Raw genomic sequence first — 20,285 nt, 5'->3', positions numbered from 1 at the left:
GTGAGGCAAGTTATTTCTTTGGCCTCTGAGTGGCTTTATGACACAGTCTGGCTGAATCTTTGCATTTAATTGCTCATTATGAAGCTGTTTTTCATGACAAAAATACAACCAAGTTACAGGAATTTTAGTGTATAAGGAGAGAGTTGTAATTTGTCCCCAAATCCTACAACTTAACACAACCAGTATAAGTTTCCTCTTAGAGGCTGTTACCGCTTGATCTGTCAAGAATTAATTCCAGAGGGCGTCTCATTCCTGAACCAATTTCCCCTGGTCCCACTGGCTGAAAACACAAATGCAATACTTCTGCCCCATCTGTTTCAGAGAGCGCTGGTCTGGAAATACTTTACTGGAATGTTATCCTGAAACAACAGAAAGGAACACCTCTTCCACACTGTGTGCTAAACAAATACGCATGCTTCTTGTCACTCACTTGCTCCTGTGAACAGCAGGAGAGTGGTCAAGAGACCTGTATTCAAGTCCCTGGGCTACCTCACTTAGCTGTAACCTTAGACTCATCCCTTCACCCTTCTGGGCCTTGCTTTTCTCATCTGTAAAGTGGAAAGGAGAAGACAATATGAGCTTCATAAGAGCCAGGAGAATCGAGTAAGATAATGCAGAGATAAGCTGAAATATTGACTGGTGAAATGTGCATCTATAAAAAGAAAACAGCCTGTACCAGACACAGCATTTCACATATTGCAGATGGGGCCATGCCTCGTGCCACCAGGATTCCTCCAGAGCAGATCTAAGGTCCAGGACCACCTCTACTCAATCACTGTTTGTCTAGTCAGCAACTTCCTGCCCCAGGCCACATTCTGGTCCTGGAGACACGGATGGCTCAGTTCCCATTCCTGTCACCAGAGGGCTCGTGTCTGGTGAGGGTGACTTGGGAACAGCAGTTTGAAGCCAAGGTGCCTCTCCCAGGATAGGGAGATGACCAGGGGCAGTAGGAGCCCAGGACAAGAGCCTCTGTCACATCTCCCTCTCAAGCCTCAGGCTAGCAGAGGAGGCGGTACTCATGTCTGTACACCAACCCGGGGAAGAGCCAGGTCCCCACTGGTGAGGCCCAGAGCCATGGCACAGGGTCTCACAGGTAGGGAAAATCCACCCACTGTGATTTGCCCACGGTCTCAGGAAGACAACTGGGACTGGAACCTAGAACCTGGCCTCCAGAAGATGGGTCAGCACCTCTGCAGAACCTGAGTCCAGTTTTGAGAAGAGTGAATCAGGAGCCTGGATTCTTATCCCAGTTCTGCTGGTTCTTCTCTGGACCTCAATCCGTATGGACAGCAAGGACAACAGTTTTGAAGGGTTTTTAAAATATTTATTTATTTGGTCTCAGCTGCAGCACTCAGCATCTCTGTAGCATCGCACGGGGTCTTGTGCTGTGGCTCAGACTCCAGAGCACACGGGCTCAGTAGTTGCATTGTACAGGCTCAGTTGCTCTGCAGCGTGTGGAGTTCCCTGACCAAGGATCGAACCTGTGCCTCCTACCTTGCAAAGACCACTGGGCCACCAGGGAAGTCCCAGAGGCGACAGTTTGGACTTTAGGGAACAAACAGGCCAGCAACCTCAGAGTAGGTTGTGTAGCAACTGGAGTATGGAAACCCAGAGCAGTCTTCCGTACAGGGTTCTGGCCCCGCCCACTCTGCTGCCCAGGACTGCAAAGACTAGAGGTGTAGCCTGCCCAGCTGGCACCCCTCCGAGATCTTCCCCTGTGTGGCATTGCCAACCCTTCTTCTCACACTTGCCTCATTTCCTGGAATGCCTGGGCCCATCTCTGACCCTCCAGACTTGCCCCTTCAGGAAGTACTCCCTCCAAGTAAATTAAGGTGTGCACGTGCTCCCTGAGGTGAAGCAAGCGTGTGCTGCCCCATGAAGAAAGGGAGGCTTGAGGGGAATGGAGGGCACTTGTGCCAGGAGTTGAGTCAGGTAATTTCCCGATGACCACTTCTGTGTCCTCTAAGCAGTCTCCACTGCAGTCCTGGGAGGTCCTTGCCCCAGATGGTGGAACTGGTAACAGCCTTCCAGGATCGAGTTCACGTCCCTCCTGTAGCCCTGCATGTCCCTCAGTTCAAAGGATACTAACCGTCCAGGCTCAGACATAGGCTCCCAGGGCCAGAATGAAGAAAAGATGCAGGGAGGGTTTCCGTAATTTTTTTAAATTTTGTTTATTTTTGACTGCTGGATCTTCGTTGCTACATGTAGGCTTGCTCTCGTTGCAGTGAGGGGGCTACTCTCTAGTTGCAGTGGACAGGTGTCTCCTTGCAGTGATTTCTCTTGTTGCAGAACACAGGCTCTAGGCGGGCAGGCTTCAGTAGTTTCAGCTCGCAGACTCTAGAGAACAGGCTCAGTAGATGTGGCACACGGGCTCAGCTGCCCTGCAGCATGTGGAGCAGTGATTGAACCGGTGGCCCTTTCATTGGCTGGTGGATTCCTAACCACTGGACCACCAGGGAAGCCCAGGGAGCTAGAATCGCCCACCTGGTAGTGGGGGCCGTGGGCACACCGCTGGAGCATGGCAGGGAATACCCTATAGCTCTGCTTAATTGGGAGCCCAGATTCTCTGATATTTAAAAAAAAAAAGTTTAAAGACCACAGTCCAGCTGTCCCAGCTCTGGTGACCTCATATCACTTACCCTCTCTGAGCCTTGATTTTCTCATCTGTAAGATAGCTACATCACAAGGTGGTTGGGAGAACAAGTAAGATACTGGATAGAAGGCACAGGGCCTGACAGCTCAGTAATGGCGGCTACTGGAAGCATTGGTCTTTCCACCCCAGGAGGTGGGAGAATGGCCTCGGCAGACCTAGGCAGCTGCTGACTCCTGGTGGCCACGAGAGACTTTGACTGTCAGGCTTGCTGAGTCCTCAAGTAAGAGAATTTAATCATTTAATAAACATCTCCTGAGGCTTTCTCTGTGGCTCTGAGGCCTGATCCCAGAGAGTGCTTTGCTCCCATCCTGACCTCCTTCAAGAGCTCCCTGACTGAGACAGAGGCAGACCCAAAGCAGGGAGGCACAGAAATAGAGAAGGCTCCTAGCCGGCCTGGCAGGTGAGGAAAGGCTCTCAGTGAGGGGAACCTAAAGGGCAAATGTGAATTAGAGGCTGGGCGGGAAGAACATTCTGGACAGAGAAAACCCTGTGTGAGACACACTGCAGAGTAGCATGGAGGTGAAGATGCAGCTGAGGCCAGCAGGGCCACATCCTGCGGGCACGGAGTTTCTCTGCAGGCACGGAGTTTCTCTGCAGGCACGGAGTTTCTCTGCAGGCACGGAGTTTCTCTGCAGGCACGGAGTTTCTCTGCAGGCAGTAGAGAACTTCAAAGGGCTGGATGTGTGACCAACATGCATCCTCAGAAAGTCACTCTGGCTGTGGCAAAGAGGGGTCTAGGGTGGAGAGAGAGCAGGTCTAGGAGAAGGTGGCCTGCAGTGGCAGCAGGAATGGAGAGTTAGACACAACAGCCCCAGGCCTTGGTGCCCAAGAAGATGCAGGGTGTGAGAACAGATGATGCCTGGGAGGCAGCTGGGTATGTCACCAGAGCCCAGGGGAGAGCTGGGCCAAGGGTGGTGAGTGGGCTGGGATCAGCAGAGTGTAGATTTGGGTATCCAGTGCGCCAGGAACTTTACAGATACTAATACACTGAGTCCTTACTACCATCTTTGAGGTAGATACTACTGTCAGCCCCTTTTACAGAGGAAGAAACTAAGGCACAAAGACATGAAGGTAACTTCCTCAAAATCATTCAGCTACTAAATAATAGAGCAGAGATTCAAACCCAGACAGTCTAGCTACAGAGTAAAGGGTATTAGCTCTCTCCTGCCCATCCTGGAAATGGTTTCCGAAACCCTGGGACTGGCATCAGGAATCCCCAGGAAGGATTCTGTAAGGTAATAAAAGGAGGAGGCTGAGAGTTCCAGAGTAAAGCCTTTGAATCTCAACTAAGCAGACCACCAGAGGTCAGCCCCCATCACTCAGAGACAGGCGTCCCTTTCGACACCCAGTGACTGGCAGTGGCTGTCCTGCTGACCCTCCTCCATGCCCTCGGTTGGGGAAGAAAGTGGGGTGCCCAGGTTCCACCCTACTAAGTCTGCTCTAGAGGCTTGTCATGTGGATTAAATCTGATGCTACAGTAAGTGAAGGCCCTGGCCCAGCCCATGGCTGTCTAGTCCTCCCTGACACACATGGAGGGTGTTCCCCATCCACTCCAGGGTCTGCCTCTGGGGCACAAACATGGCCCCAGTCTAAAGGCAGGCCTGGTATTCAGAGTACCTGACGTCGCTCTGGTTTTTTAGGCTTCTTTCCACAGGGCCCCCTCTAGGCTGTCTCTGTTGCTCCTCCTCTCTCAGAACTCACATGGTCCCTCCTCAGCCTCAGTCTACCCTGGGCACCTGAAGAGAGAGCCCAAGGACCAGGATTGTCTTGGAGCACAGGTGAAATGTCCACAGCTCCAAAAGCCACTGCCCTTTGCTGCCTCTGGGCCTTTCTTCCTGCTGTCTCCTGATCAGACCGCTCCGCCCTGGCTCTGTATGGAAGGGACAGGAGCCAAGCCTGGGTCTCCGTATGCCTCCAGCCCAGAGGCTTCTCCATTCCCTAAAGGCTGAAGAGAAGCAAGCACACACCAGTTTAAATGCACTTTTTTTTTCCCACTTTTGCTGGGAAAGTGAAGAAACAAATTAAAAAACAAAAAACAAAATAATACTGTGATTCCCCTCTTTCCACACCAACCCACACGTTTTTAAACCAACAGGCCAGGTCCTGCCAGCCCTTCCTACCCATTAAACACCCTGAGCCACCCCCATCCCGCTGCTAGCTCCGGAGTGTCTGGGGCAGCAGGGAACTCCTCCGGCTTCAGGCTTCGGACCAAAGCCTCGGCTCAGGCAGGGATGTCGTGGCACTAGCGCCAGAGCACAACCTTCCTGGCCTGGTCCACGCTCACCACGTGGCTCCCAGAGTAGCACCAGGCCACAGCGTTGACAGCAGCGCTGAGGAGAGGGAGGGGCAGGATTTAGGAGCGTCGGGAGCCGGCCCTGCCCCTCCTCACTGGACCTGGCTGTGTGAGGGCCTCTCTGCACCCATCACCTCACTGTAAAGTGGGCTCTAAGGGCTGTGGTGGGAGTGGACCCAAGTGCACATGGGAATACTCTGTGAACTGTGAAGGGCTCTGAGGGGGCAGGGATGGGAGGCATGGGACGAGGGCCGGGGACTCCATATCCCAAGCACGTCAGGACCTGGGATCAGCTTAGCAGGACTGGCCGTGGGGCTGGGGTGGTGGTCAGTGGCCATGCTCACCTGTGGGCTCCCCGAAGGCTGCTCTCTAGTTTCCCAGTGTCTACGTCCCAGATGTAAAGGGCTCCATCCCAGGACCCTGCCAGGGCATAGCTTCTGTCTGGGCTGCAGGAGCCACAGCAAAGCAAGAGAGAAGAGACCAGAGGTAAGGACACGGACATGCAGACACCCAGACAGACAGGACATACTCAGGCATGGGTGCTCTCGCAGACACACCTGAACACGGCTTTGGTCCAGTCAGAACCGCACTTGAAACCATCAGCCCTGAGAATAGACAGGTCAGGATGGAGGGGGCTGCCACTTCCTGCCCTCAGCCCAAAACTTAACGAGCTTCCTCTCTGTCAAGGGCTTCGGCACCTCAGCAGGCCCTGGTCCAGAGAGGCCTCCACGGAGGGTCCCCTGCCAACAGGCCTTGCACAGGCCCAGCTGCCCCAGTCAAAGCCACAGGGCCGGTGGACACAAGGCAGGTACCTGAACACCTGGCGGATGTTGCTGACACGCAGGTCGATGACCTTGAGTGTGTCATCTCTGGAACAGCTGAGCAGATGCAGCTGGTCATGGCTGAGGCTCAGGGAGGTGACCCGGCCCTGCACAGGGATGACCTGGGTGCAGCGGGGGCCCCTAAGGAGCAGGAAGGGAGATGAGGGTGAAGAGCAATCTCCTTGACAAGGCTGCTCCTGATAGACCAACAGAAGTCCAGAGCACCCCTCAGGCCCCAAGACTGACAACTAATCTCCCACCACAGCCAGCCCCTTCCAGCGGGAACTTACTGGAAGCCAGAGCCCCTGAAACCTTTGAGCCACTAAAATAAGTGCTGGGGGGAAAAGCAATGGAAGTCTATCTTTAAATATGTGAAAGGGAAACCAAAGGGTTTCAAAGGCAATTGCTACAGATGAGGAAGAAGCCTGAGGCAGGGCTGGCTCTAGCTCTGGTTCTAGCCTTAGCTATTTTTATAAACCATTCAAGCCTGACGCTGGGCTCTTAGGTTCTTTTTGACTAAAAATGGGTGACTACACCACTTTTGGAGAAGGTTGGAGAAGACTCTTGAGAGTCCCTTGGACTACAAGGAGATCCAACCAGTCCATCCTAAAGAAGTTCAGTACTGGGTGTTCATTGGAAGGACTGATGTTGAAGCTGAAACTCCAATACTTTGGCCACCTGATGTGAAGAGCTGACTCATTTGAAAAGACCCTGATGCTGGGAAAGATTGAGGGCAGGAAGAGAAGGGGACGACAGAGGATGAGATGGTTGGATGGCATCACCGCCTCAATGGACATGGGTTTGGGTGGACTCCAGGAGTTGGTGATGGACAGGGAGGCCTGGCATGCTGTGGTTCATGGGGTTGCAAAGAGTTGGATGCGACTGAGTGACTGAACTGAACATGGGACTCGGTTGGCAAGACCCAGCAGAGTATGGTGGTTGGACCAAGGGTCAATAAGGAGGCACGATTCTCGAGGCTGCAAAGCCTTCAAGGGCCCAAGCCCAGCACAGAGGCCACCAGAGCCTCACTTCCCTAAGGTACCCTCAGCTGCTCCATGGCCAGAAAAAGGAAGAGAACACAGGAGCCCTGTCCCCACCTCCCCTGCCCACAGCCTGCGCCTATCACCTGCTGTCCCAGAACCGGATCTTCTGGTCATTGTGACCACTAATGATGATATGGTCCCCACATACCACGTCGTTACAGTAGGAAAGGACGTTGATGGTCCTGGAACCTAAACCAAGGAGTAGAGAGAGCCCAGGACTCAGAGAAGGGTTATTATAAGCCAGCCCACTGGACGTGTGGAGAAGCTGAGGCCCAGAAGCCCCAGAGGTACAGTGTCCTCTCAGAACTAGAACCCAGGCCCCTGTTTTCCAGCCCAAAGCCTGAGGTCACAAGAAACCAGGGAAAGCGTCACCAATGGAGGACAGAAGAGGAGCCTTAGGAGGTTTCATCCCAAATGCCTGTAAGTCTTGGAGCCCCTCCCAGAGATCAGGTTGCAGCCCCCCATGGCCCGGCCTTAGAGGGTCCTGGTGGGTGGAGAAGGGGAGGGTTGGGCCTCACAGTAGGCTCGACAGAGGTCCCACTCCTTCACTGTCCGGTCCCGGCTCCCAGTCACCGCCTGGTGCCTCGTCAGCTTGAATTTGGCAGCCGTGACCTTGTCTGTGTGTCCAGATAGTGTCTCCTGCACATCCCAGGGAAGCATCAAGGGCATGGCCAAGACCCCGTCACCAACCCCTCCACCCGAGGCGTGATCCCTGTCCCCCAGGCTGCCTCCCCAGTCAGACCTCACCTTGGACTGTGCCTCCCCAATCTTCCAGAGCTGGGCGGCCTTATTGTAAGTAGCTGCCAATAGCTGGGAGCCCTGGGGAGAAGGGAAGGGAAAGGAGAGATCCTGGGCCTGGCCAGAAAGCCAGAGTTGGGCCGCCTCAGCGCTTCCCCTGGCCCAGGTCACCCAGGCAGGCAGAGGAGAATCGAGGCCCAGGAGAAGGATTTATCCAGGCACCCTCTCAGGACACGTGGCTCTAGGATACCCATGATGTTCCCCTGGGTCCCAGAGCCCCACCTGCCCAGTGTGGAGACTCGGGGAGGGACATCCCATGCCACCCAGGTCCTCTCACCGAGGGGTCAAAGTCCACGCTGGTGATGCTGCCGCCAGCTCCTTCAAGGGTCTGGTTGGCCTTCAGGTGCCCTGGGGGGACCAGGGGAAGGAGCAGGCGAAATGAAGTCACTAATCTCATGGAACAGAGGACCCTGTACTGTGAGTAGGAAGATGAATCTCTCCCAAGTTAGAGGACAGAATTGCTGGGTCTGTTCTTGGGGGCGGGGAGATACGGGTCTGAGGAGCCTAGCTAGAGGCTGCACCTTCCTGAACTGCCAGCAGGGGGCTGCAGGTCATCTCACAGATGTCTGGAGAGGACTAGAGAGAAGGGACTGTCCCTAGTCACACAGCAAGCCAGGCCGGGCAGCTGGGGACTCGCCTCCTCCAGGAAGCCTCCAGGAGCCAGCTTTCACTCCCCAGTGCACCCCCATCTGCAAAGCACAGAGCAGACAGCTAACACTTGTCTCAGAACTGAGTTCTGAGAGCTCAGTGACGCTAGGTGGCCTGGTGGACCCAAGAGACCTGCTCAAGGGTCTATCCCCGTAGAATGTCCTGACATGGTATCCTCACCACCCCAACGGGGACCATCTGAGCTGAGCCCTGCCCACTGTGCAGCCCTCAACTCCAGGAGGTGAGAGGCTCTGCCCTTCTTAGGAGCACTGAGCCCAGAACTCTTGCCAAGGGGTCATCTGGCCACTGCCCACAAGGCTGACCGGGTGAGGAGACACAAAGAAACCCAACACCTTTCCCACAAAGGAGTAAGCTGAGGGTGAGGTCCAGAGAGAAAGGACTGAGCTTGCCTGTGGGCAGCGACCCTCACCTCCCACAACATTCCAGAGAAGGATGAGGCGGTCAGCCCCTCCGGTGGCCAGGAGGCTGCTGTTGGGGCCAAAACAAACAGCACTGACCTCGGAGAGGTGGGCATCCTGTGGGGAAAAGGGAGGTCAGTGCTCCTGGTCCTTGCCACACACGCCTCTTTGTGCAACTCACAGCCAGCTCTCTGTCACGCATCCTTGCACACATGGGGTCCCTCTCTGAACTCTGAGTTTCAAACTTAGCCCCACAGGCCTCATCACCTCTGACTGGACCCTGGTAGCAGCCTCCTTCCATGTTCCCAGTACTCCCCTACCTGGCCTCCTGTCTCTCCCTCTCATTATAAAATGCCGAAGGGCTCCCAGCACAAGCTGTGGGCGGAAAACTCCTGCTCCCACCGAAGGGCCCATCCTTGCTTCCCCGGCCTCCTGAGACTGCTCCTGGGACCTGCACTCCCATATCATACCCCATGCACTTGGCCCAGCTCCTCCTTACCAGCACATCCTGAGCTTGGGTGGGAAGTCGTGCAGTCACACACACGGGGATGCTCTGGTATCGCTGCTCAGGGGCTCCCCCGATTGAGTGGCCTCTTCTCTTCTTGAAACTGGGGTAGGGGGTCAGGAGGGCATTCAGCAAGGCCTTCTGAGAGGGAGAAGGCCCTTCAAGCTCTCCTGAAGCAACAGCAACAGGAAGCAGACACAGAAGGCGGCAGAACATGGCCAGCGGCACCAAGACAAGCACAGAGGCAGGGCGGGGTCGGTGGATCCTGAGAAACCTCGGAGCACTGCTTGGTTGGCACTGTGACCCTGATCGAAGCCCTGACATTTCTGAGCCTCTGTTTCCCAAATGAGTGGTAGTTCCTGTTTGGCCTCACCTTGGAGCCCTTGGTCCCCTGTGAGGACCCTGGATGAGGGGCAGAGCCCAGAAGACAGCCAGGCAGGGGCAAGGAATGAGGCCATGCACCCAGCTCCTGCCTCGGGCTCAGCAGAGAGACACACACACACAGTGCTGGGCAGAGTATCGAAGGACAGACCAGGACTCATACACAGCCCAGGCCTGGGCTCCAGGAGTCTGACACAGGCATCCAAAGTGCCCAGCACCTTCACTCACACGGTGCTGCACACACACTTACTCCAGAAGCCCCTTCACTACATCCACACAGCGGGACATCGTCAGGGAGGTGGCAGAGGCTGACCTGGGGCAGAATCGAGAGAGATGTTTAAGGGACTGGCCAGTGGGTGTGTGGACCACAGTCATTCATCCCTACACTCTTCAGCCACAGCAAGAACGTACTCCTCCAACGCCAGGAGAGCACGGTGACCCAGAGCAGTCCCAGGAAAGTGGAGGAGGGCAGGGATTTGGAAGGAAGTCTTCCAGTTTCACCATGATAACTAAAAACTGCCTCACCACCTAGGTGCCCCCCAACAAAAGTTCATGGGAGGCTGAGCTGGGACCTGTGGGGTAGGATGGAGATGCCCCCAACCTGAGATAGCACAAGGCTGGGGACAGGGGCATGGGGAAACCTAGATCCCAGAAATACCCAGGAAAGCATGTGTCCTGAGATGACCTGGCCCACCAGGGCTGCCAAGGCTTTGGGGACCACCATCTCATGCCCCTCCCCAGGGTTCCTTCACCACCCTGAGGCCTGGACACCAGCCACCTGCAAGAAAGGGCTAGAGGAGGGGGGCAGTTTCAATGCCAGGCAAATCAAGATAGATGAGGGAGATGGAGGGAGGGGCACCCAAGGACTGAAGCCTCAATCAGGTCCCACCCACGTGAGTCCACATCTATACACGCTTCACACGCATTCAGGTGCGCTCACCTAAGTCTGTACACATACATGCTCTGATGTCCCCATGTATGTGCACACATGCTTGTGACAGCTGAGCCTTGGGCCTTGCCCCCAGGCTCCCTCCTGTCACCCTCTTTCACCAACCTGCCATCCCAGCCCCAGAGCTCTGGTCTTGGAAAGGAGGAAAAAGGCAAGGACAAAGGTTGGAGTCCCTGGCATGGCACTGACCCCAAGGGGCTCCAGCTACTGAAGTTTCAGCTGCCCTGGGGTCCAAGTGTACCCCAGTCTCTGCACAAAGCCCTCTCAACCCAAAGGCTGGCCCAAGGTCCTTTAGGAAGACTGGAAGGGCCCAGCTCAGAGTTTGGGATAGTCCTCACCTTAAAAAGATTGGAGGGGGCCAGCTCAGAGCGCTGGGACAGTCCTCACCTGAAGGGCCGCTTCCATTTCTCACCAGCCTCACTCTCCAGGTAACCTGGCTGAGCAGCCAGGACCTGAGTTTCTGCTTCCTCTCTGATCCCATCGCCTGGTGTGTCTGGGCTCCTGGGAGAGAGAATGAAGCTTAGGACGGCCAAGGGAGCAGGCCAGCCCCTCCGTGCCCCTGTGCCCTACTCGGTGAGGACGGGCACCCCCAGAGACGAGGGTCAGTGCGCGAGCATGTGTGGTGGGCACAGATGCTGGCTCCTATGACCACCTGTGTCCGCACGTGTCCTGGGCTCAGTCTACCTGGGCGCTTCGGCACCGTGACTGTGCACACTTGTGGTCAGGTGCACAGATGGCCGCAGGCAGGTAGGGGCGGGGTAGAACAGTAGTGGCCCGGGGACAGGGCATTGCAGAGCCCCCAGCGGAGGCTCGGCAGACAGGTCCCCGGCGGCGCATCCTCGTTCTTACTCGCTTATGCTCACTGTCCGCTTGGCTGCCTTCTTCAGCTCCTGGGACACCCGCGCTTGCTTGGCCCTGGGATAGAAAAGCCTCCAGAGTCGGGTGGTTCCCGTGTCGGGACAGGGGGGTCAGGGCCCTCCCCGCCAGGACAGTTCGCCTCCCAGCCTGATCCCCGGGGCGCTCTCACCTTTCCCGGCGCTCATTGCGCAGGTTGCGCTCGGCGGCGGCGCGCGCCTTACGCTGCACCAGCCGCTCCAGCAGGTCGCGAGCCTCCTCCTCGAGCCTGCGCAGAGCCGCCTCCTGGTGCCCGACGCGCGCGCGCAGCGCCTCGTAAGCCGCCCGCTGCTCCTCATTCAGTGCGCGCCGCGCGTGCACCTGCCCGGCCTTCTTCGTCCGAACCTCCTCCAGCTGCTCCACGCGGGCCTTCAGAGCTGCCAGCCTAGAGGACCGGGAGCATCTCCGTCACCACCCTGGGGGAACCGGTCTGAGAGCTGAGACAGACTTGCTCCTGGCCACGCTGCCAGCGCGAAGGCTAAGCCACGTCTCCCTCGAAGTCCTGCAGCTCCCGGCCTCTGCGACCAGCCACAGGCCTTGGGGGCGTTACGCTGTCGGGCCCTTCTGGAGACCCGCGGGGTGACCGCGTGCCCCCAACCCCGGCAGTGATGGCCTGGAGCCTCCCCGAGGAGCGCCCTGCCCGCGCCTCACCTGCTCTGCCGCTCCTCCAGCTGCGACTCCAAAGTGCCCAGGGTCTCGCTCTTCTCCACCACCTGGTAGGCCATCTGCAGCGGCGGAGGCGCGGGACAGGTAGGCATGGGCGCCTGTGTGCAGAGCCTCCAGCCCCTCTCCGGCTGGAGAGGCTGGTAGGACGGGGTCTGCCTCTCTTCCCACCCGCCCCCTAGCTCAGCAGAAAGCTGAGAAGCAGACAGCTAAGGCATCAAGCACAGGAATACACTGCCGTTTCAGGGATCAACGGCAGGGCCTTAGGCTCTGGAGCCTAACACCTGAGTTCCACTCCTTGCAGCGCCACTTTTCTCTGTGACCCGCGGTAGTGTTTTAACAGCTCTGAACCTGTCCAACGCGAATAGCAGTGCTTACCTCGTAGGGTAACACTGAATTACTATAAGGAATAGTATTTCAAATAATGGTGATGGTTATGTAGCACTTAACATGCGCTGGGTCTTGTTCTGAGCACTCTACAGTACCAACTCTTTTATAATCTCGTAGTTACTGCCATTCTCCCCAGTTTACAGATGAGGACATTGACACTTCTCTAAGTGTCTTGCCCAAAATCATACAGCTAAGTGGCAGAACTGATATCTGAACCCAGGCCACCTAACATGCTCCAAGTAAAGGGCTGCTAATGTTCAAAGGATGTGTGTTCTGTTCCTCGCGTCTCCAAGCCTTGGCTTACCAAGCATAAGTCCCAGAGAGCAACAAGATGCTCTGAGCAGAGGCACTCAGGCTAAGAACAGGAATGGACTGTGGGAGCACAGGGCCCAGACTGAATAATGGAGCCGCCCCCCAGCCCCAGAGTCGGGGGAGAGTCATCTCATCTGTACCCTGCCTTACTGAACCGTCCATCCAAGAGCCAAGAGCTGGGGAAACCACAGAGCTGAAGGGTCAGTGAGAGCGACAGATGCTTACGGAAGCAGTTCCCAGCATGGCGGCAAGAGGAGCATGAGAGCACTGAAGCTGGGGGTTCTTGCTACTAACCCGTCCCTGTGTCCTTCCTCACGTGGGCCTGGTGAGAGACGAGCTGAGGAGCAAGGTTGGTGTCTGCCTGCACTGACTCCCTGTGTGAGTGGGCTGGGGTAGGGGCCTTGCACATTCAGGGTCTATAACTGGCCCAGTTGTTTTTTGTGTTTGTTTTTTTTTTTTAAATATTTGTTTAGATGTGCCAGGTCTTAGCTGCAGCACATGAGATCTCAGTTGCAGCATACAGGATCTAGTTCCCTGAACAAGAATCGAACCTGCACACCCTGCATTAGGAGGCATGGAGTCTTAGCCACTGGACCACCAGGGAAGTCCCTGGCCCAGTTTATAACATTTATAATTCCTTCCACCATTCAACAATCTGACCATCACTTCTGTTTCCTCACCTATCATATACTTTCATTGATGTTTTGGGATTCAGTATTTTTTTATGCTTTTCAAAACTCAAATAATAGAGGTGGAAAACAGATTAGTGGTTAGGAGTTAAGGATGGTCTGAGGGGAGGGCTGAGTTGTGACTAAAACGGGGTGGTCATGAACTTGTGCTGTATCTTGATGGGCACACAAATCTACACAGGGGGCAAAATGACAAAGAACTGTATACACTTCATACTAACATCTATTCCCTGACTGTGTGTACTACAGTCAGGCGTAAGATGTAACCAGTGGGAGGTACTGGGTAAATGGCTGCACGGGACCTCTCTGTGCTGTCTTTGCAACTTCCGGTGGGTCTAAAATTATTTCAATAAAAAGTTAAAATGATAACACATGCTTGTTGTGATATGTGAAACAGGACTAAGAATTAAAGAAAAAGTCTCTCCTTGTCCCTTGGCATATCCAATGGGAACTGACTGGTTTGTGGCTGAGGATGTTATGAGGAGAGAGTGCTGAGGACAAGGGTGCCTGGAAGCATCCCAGACAAGGGAATCAGGAGCTCAGGACAAGAGAGTGGCAGGAAATGCAACCTGAGGCTGGAGAACCCAACTGGGGAGCCAGGCTAAGCTCTGGAGAATATGCACCACACTGATAATGGGGAGAGCGGCGAAAGGGGCTTTTACTTTTTCACTGTATGGACTTCTGTTCTCTTGAAACGTTCACAACAAGCATGTATTTGTGTATCACTCGTCTTTTTTAATAGAGATCATTTTTTATTATTAAAAATGTATCACTCTGAGTGCTGAATGGAGAATGGAGGGGGTGCCAAAAGAGGAGTTATCCAGAGAGTAATGAGAATAACTTGGACCAGGTCAGACAGGGTACAGGAAGTGGAAGTTGATGGATTTGGAGGCAGGATCCATGAGCTGGTGACTAGCTCAGGATGGATGGAAGGCTGCAAGGGGGCAGAGGTGACCCTGGGTTTCCTGACTGTTAACTACCAATGGAGGGGGGAATGATCTACCTTGTTTTCTTAAGTATGCTTTTTTTTAAAAAAAAAGAAAAACTATTTAGGTGTGCCGGGTCTTTGTTGTGGCATGTGGGATCTAATTCCCTGACCAGGGATCAAACCCAGGCCCCTTGCATTGGGAGTGTGGAGTTTTAGCCACTGGACCACCAGGGAAGCCCCACTGTTGTTGTTCAGTCACTAAGTCATGTCCAACTCTTTGTGACCGCATGAACTGCAGCATGCCAGGCTTCCCTATCTTTCACTATCTCCCTGAGTTTGCTCAAACTCATGTCCACTGAATGATGCCATCCAACCATCTCATCCTCTGTCGCCCCCTTCTTCTCTTGCCCTCAATCTTTCCCAGTATCAGGGTCTTTTCCAGCAAGTTGGCTCTTCGCATCAGGTGGCCAAAGTATCTACCTCATTTATCACCTGCTGCTGCTGCTAAGTCACTTCAGTCGTGTCCGACTCTGTGCGACCCCATAGGTGGCAGCCCACCAGGCTCCCCCGTCCCTGGGATTCTCCAGGCAAGAACACTGGAGTGGGTTGCCATTTCCTTCTCCCATTTATCACCTAGTCTATAAATATTCATCAGCATGGATTGTGGAGACAAGCCCCAGAAATATAATGGAGGCAGAGGAAAGACATCTCAATCCTTGGGGTGCTCACAGCCCAGAAAGGGGCTCAGACGTTTGAGAATCACCTCTCAAATGTGGTTGCAACTACAGTAGGGGCTCTGAGGGAGAGGCTCTCCCTGGGTTCATAGTCCCAGCTGACATTAGTTGAGCAAGTGACCTGGCAATTCTTCAAGCTAGGCTTCAGCAGTATGTCAACCAAGAACTTCCAGATGTACAAGCTCGGTTTAGAAAAGACGGAGGAACCAGAGATTAAATTGCCAACATTCACTGGATCATAGAGAAAGCAAGGAAATTCCATAAAGACATCTATTTCTGCTTCATTGACTACTCTAAAGCCTTTGATTGTATGAATCACAACAAACTGTGGAAAATTCTTAAAGAGATGGGAATACCAGACCACCTTACCTGCCTCCTGAGAAAACCTGTATGTGGGTCAAGAAGCAACAGTTAGAACTGGATATGGAACAATGGACTGGTTCAAAATTGGGAAAGAGGTATTTGAAGACTGTATATTGTCACCCTGCTTATTTAACTTTTAAGCAGAGTACATCATGCGAAATGCCAGGCTCGATGAAGCACAAGCTGGAATCACAAGATTGCCAGGAGAAATATCAACAACTTGAGATATGCAGATGATACCACCCTAAAGGCAGAAAGTGAAGAGGAACTAAAGAGCCTCTTGATGAAGGTGAAAGAGGAAAGTGAAAAGGCTGGCTTAAAACTCAACATTCAAAAAATGAAGATCATGGCATCTGGTCCCATCACTTCATGGGGAAACAATGGAAAAGACAGATTTTATTTTCTTGGGCTCCAAAATAACTGCAGATGGTGACTGAAGCCATGAAATTAAAAGATGTTTGCTTGCTGGAAGGAAAGCTATGACAAACCTAGATAGTGTATTAAAAAGCAGACATCTGTTGATGTATGGCAGAAACTAACACAATATTATAAAGCAATTATCCATCAATTAAAAATAAATTTTTTTTAAAGTAAAAAAAAAAAAAATGCAGAGACATCGCTTTGCCAATGAAAGTCCATATAGGAAAAGCTATGGTTTTTCTAGTAGTCATGTATGGATGTAAAATTTAGACCATAGAGAAGGCTGGGCACCAAAGAATTGATGCTTTTGAATTGTAGTGTTGGAGAAGACTCTTGAGAGTCCCTTGGACTGCAAGGAGATCAAACCAGTTGATCCAAAGGAAAAAAAAAATGCTAAATATTCAGCATCAGCTGAAGCTGACACTCCAATACTTCGGTCACCTGATATGAAGAGCTGACTCACTGGAAAAGATTGAGGGCAGGAGAAGAGGATGACAGAAGATGAGATGGTTGAATGGTATCAATAACTCAATGGACCTGAGTTTGAGCAAACTCTGGGAGATAGCAAAGGACAGGGAAGCCTGGTGTGCTGCAGTCCATGGGGTTGCAAAGAGTTGGACACAGCTTAGTGACTGAACAACAACATCTAGGTAGGTATGTCATGGCTCCTCAGCCTCCTCCAGTGGACTAGAAGGTTCACGGGGCCAGGTCTTGTTTACTGCTGTGCTGCCTGTGCCTTGACTATAGTACTTGTCAATAAATATTTATTGACAGAATAAATGGAGATCACAGAAAGCAGATTCGTGTATGAGAGAGTTCAGATCCTAGCTCTACCTCTCAAAGCCTCTGCTTCCTCTGAAACCATAAAGTAGAGGATTAGCTGAAGTAACACTTAACCCAGTATCATCAACTGGTGTTGACCATATTATTACAGGGGTGACGATGAGTCTGATTTTAGACATGAAGTCCAAAAAGCAGCTGAGAAAGAGTCTGGAGCTCCTAAGAGAAACCTGAGCTAGAGACGGATCTGGGAGTTAGCAAACACAGCAAGTCCATGGGAGTCAGTGAACCCACCCAAGTTCTAAAGAACACCCACATCTACAGGGAGGGGGATAAAGAGGAGGGAAAGTAGCCAGAAAAGGAAGTTCAGAAGCAACAGAAGCCCAGAGACACCATGGCAGCAGGAGAGGTGGGGCATGGTCAGTGTCAGGTAGAGGTAGCACACCCTGCCCCGGAGGTGGACCACCTTATTTTCAGTCTGCAAATGTGTATTGTCAGCTGGTGCTGGGCCCCAGGGTTTGCAGGGCAAGTGATGAGCAGAGCAGGCTGAACCATCCAAGGGGAACAGAGGCTGCCTGTTTGCTGCATATCTCACACTCCTCCCCGAGCTCTCACCTCGCTTCCTCCAGCTGCTGTTGGAGCCCACTTCATCCTAGGCTGCCAGGGCCATGCTCGAGAGCACTCTGAGCCCTGTCTGGCCTCAAGGCATTGGACTTGGAGGATCTCCCTCACTTGCCGGCTCCCTTGGACCACATCTCCCAGCCTCAAAGTTCTGGATCCTGGGCCCACCCATTCTCTCTCAGACCCCTGCCCCGCCTACCTCTCCACACACCAGCCGGAGCCCCTCCGCCTCCTCTTGCCACTTCACCCTCAGAGCTGCTGGTGAGAGGCCTTGGTCTGACTCCTTCTCCCTGCCAACCAATCAGAGTGGTGTTCATTTCCCACCATTCATCCAGAGGACGCATGTGAAAAGTCTGAAGCCAGAGCTATGCATTTTCTCCTGAGGAAGGTGGGAGCCCAGAAGTCAGCAGAGGAAAGATCAAGTCTCCAGGAACTGGAGCTGCCCATGACTCCTCTGCTCTGGGCTTGCCCCAGAGTTCCCCTGCCAGGACCCCTCCCAATTCTGAGCCCCAACCCATCCCTGGTTCTCATTTTCACTCCTTCTTTGGAATAGGTGGCATCATGTACTTTGTGTAGGCATTAGGTGAGGAGCAGGCAAACAAAAAGACAGATGTGCAGAGGGGGAGGAGGTAGGATAAAGGCAGAGAAATGAACTGAGAAGGACATTCTAAGCAGCTGGCCTGGGGGAAGGCTCAAGAGCCTGCCTCCCCCTCCCCTGGGCAGCAGCCAAGGGCCAATGAGGTGCCCGGGAGAGAATGAACCCAGCAGAGGCGGTGGGGGCAGGGCCTGCGTACAGGAAGCCCATTGTGACCACAGACACAAACACTCACCAGGGACCCTGGTGGACAGAGGGAGTGACATCGTTTGGCTCTGGCTGCAGCTTCTCTGAGAATCGGGCCAGCAGCTCAGCTTTCTCCAGGAGGCGGTTATCTAGGGGTACAAAAGGGTGAGCCTGGAGCAGAGATGGACACTTTCCAGCAGATCCCAGGCAGACAAGTTACCTCTCTGGCTGGGAGGGCTGCAGGAGTCCAGTGATGCAGAAGGGGGAGCCACTGGCAGGGTGGGCTCTGCCTTGCCTGCAGAGGGTGAGTGTAGCTCCATCAGGACCTCCAGCCCTTGCACAGCCTCCTAAGAGCATAGCCCCCAGGCCCTCCCAGGAGAAGACCTGCTCTCCCAGGGACAGAGAAGGACAACCATTAGGGGAAAGGAGATAGCTGGCCAATGCCTGCTGAGGGTCTCGAGGGAAGGAAGGGGCCAGGGATTGATTCAACCTCCCCCAAGGAAGGGCCTGGGCCCAGAGTGATGAAACAAACTAAGCTCCACTAGCCTGTGGCCTTTGGCAAGATACTTCCCTTCCAGGAGCTCTAGCTTTCTGTATCAGTACTAAAAAACAGTCCTGACTTCCCCTGGGTTGTTGTAAGTTTCCCCTCAGGCCAGAACAGAAAGTTCTTGAGTTTGGTAGTTTCTGTTACAGACCCTGGAATACAGCCCCTCCACCCAGATCCCTGGTCATTTCCTCTTTTCTCACCAGTTTCAGGGTTGGGTAGAGGTGAGGCCCAGGCCTGACTCCTCAGCCCCTTTCCCTCTCCCTGTCCCCTACGGGTCACCGAGGTCGATCACCTAGGTTGCTGGCCTTGTTCTCACACAAAACCCCACCCCAAGCCCCAGGGCATTGTTCTGGCCCCCTAGCAAATCTAAAAAGGATGCCATTTTGCCCGCTTTATGAGTGAGAAATCCAAGGCTTAGGGTTAAGATTTGTCCAAGACCATAAAGAAAACTGGACCTGCAAGGTCTCTGAGTTCAGCCCTCCAGGATCACTCCACTCCCACAGATTTGCAGCTCTCAGGGGGTGGGTAGGGGTGACTACTCTCATATTGGAGGGTTCCATTGTCCATCAGAGCCCTGGAGAAGTGAGGCTGCCTACAGGTAGAAGGCTGGCCTCACATCCCCAAACAGAGAGGACCAACAGCTTGGAAGGTTGCAAAGACATGTCCCAGGACAAGAGCAGTAAGTTCAGTTGTGAGGCTGGGGGAGATGGTTAAGCAGCAGCCAAGATTAGGACCAGTGTTGGAGCTGGAGGGACTGCGGTTAGACTTTGAACCTCAGACATACAATCTCAGATAACCAGAGGTGCACAAACAGATGCAAACCTGCTCATCCTGGCTTGAACGGCCACACCCCTTCCTGACCAGCTCCCAGAAACAGTTCTCAGAATCTGACTTCCCCAGGCTCAGCCACCTCCCTCTGCAGCCTGGAGCCCCTACGTCCCCCTCAGGCTGAGGTTGGTTGGGCACAGAGATGCTCCAAAAACCTGAACCAGGATCACCTGTCTGTGGCGAAACCTCCGACTCTGAGCTCCCTCTCTAGAGATTCAGAGTTTAGAAGTAGCTGTTTTGGCCAGTCCCGAGATCTTTCACTTTCTTATGGGGACCAAATGGAGGGAAGGCTAAGAGACCCTAAAAATCCAACACACGCTTATGAACCCATGCATAGGAAGCCCAGCCCAGCCCAGCCCAGGCCCTGAGGGGCGAGAAAGAGCGGGAAAACCAGGAGGGAGCTCGGTCCAGGAGAGGGGGGATCTCCGCAGAGCCTGGATCGGAAAAGGTAGGAACGCCGGCTAGTCGGAGATGGGGCGTAATAGACAGCGGGGCCACAAGGCCCCAGGCTTCGGAGGCGACAAGGCATCGGTGCACTTGAGTCACAACCGGAAGAGCCAGCCAAACCCTCTCCCTGGGCCGGAGCCCCATCCCCTCGACGGTCCCCGGGCGCAGTGCACTCACAGGCCGGCACCAGCTCCAGGAATAGGGCCTTTTGCGTTCGATCCCGCTGTCGAAGCTGCCGCACGATGTGGCGCTTCCAGCGGGCGGCGGGGGCGCCGGGGTCGCCGGGCCCCTCCATGGCCGCCCTCTCCGGCCAGCACCGCGCGCGGTTCTAGTCGAGGGAGGCGCGGCCGGGCGGGGGCGGGGCCCCGAGGGGACTCC

The 20,285-nt window shown here is 54.1% G+C and overlaps 1 protein-coding gene across 10 annotated transcripts; it reads right to left on the bottom strand.

Annotated features, from left to right (window-relative positions):
- Positions 1-1,302: 1,302 nt before the first annotated feature.
- Positions 1,303-20,237, bottom strand: ATG16L2 (autophagy related 16 like 2). 10 transcript variants are annotated; one of them, XM_042233203.2, is made up of 19 exons: positions 20,085-20,237; positions 18,306-18,380; positions 18,135-18,234; positions 17,504-17,594; positions 12,056-12,129; positions 11,538-11,789; positions 11,360-11,425; positions 10,898-11,011; positions 9,812-9,874; positions 9,175-9,283; positions 8,687-8,792; positions 7,886-7,956; positions 7,558-7,629; positions 7,329-7,449; positions 6,894-6,999; positions 5,759-5,908; positions 5,504-5,551; positions 5,291-5,392; positions 1,303-4,983 (listed from the first exon to the last, which is right to left on the bottom strand). In XM_042233203.2, exons 1-19 carry the CDS (start codon positions 20,200-20,202, stop codon positions 4,896-4,898), a joined length of 1,926 nt encoding a protein of 641 aa, XP_042089137.1. In that variant the 5' UTR covers positions 20,203-20,237; the 3' UTR covers positions 1,303-4,895. The 10 variants fall into 10 exon arrangements, with proteins under 10 accessions (XP_042089137.1, XP_042089138.1, XP_042089133.1 ...); XM_042233204.2 differs by having other exon boundaries at positions 1,303-4,598; XM_042233199.2 differs by having other exon boundaries at positions 1,303-3,370.
- Positions 20,238-20,285: the final 48 nt, after the last annotated feature.

This window comes from Ovis aries, chromosome 15 (genome assembly GCF_016772045.2).
Source record: "Ovis aries strain OAR_USU_Benz2616 breed Rambouillet chromosome 15, ARS-UI_Ramb_v3.0, whole genome shotgun sequence".
NCBI lineage: Eukaryota > Metazoa > Chordata > Mammalia > Artiodactyla > Bovidae > Ovis > Ovis aries.
This window is presented reverse-complemented; position numbering and strand designations above follow the sequence as displayed.

Bases quoted from the DNA above. Each gene is read 5' to 3' on its own strand.
- ATG16L2 (XM_042233199.2), bottom strand. From the start codon at position 20,202: ATGGAGGGGCCCGGCGACCCCGGCGCCCCCGCCGCCCGCTGGAAGCGC. The intron at 18,235-18,305 runs GTAACTTGTCTG...TTGTACCCCTAG, and splicing joins CAGCCCTCCCAGCCAGAGAG to ATAACCGCCTCCTGGAGAAA. The intron at 8,793-9,174 runs GTAAGGAGGAGC...TTTTCCCCACAG, and splicing joins CCCAAGCTCAGGATGTGCTG to GATGCCCACCTCTCCGAGGT.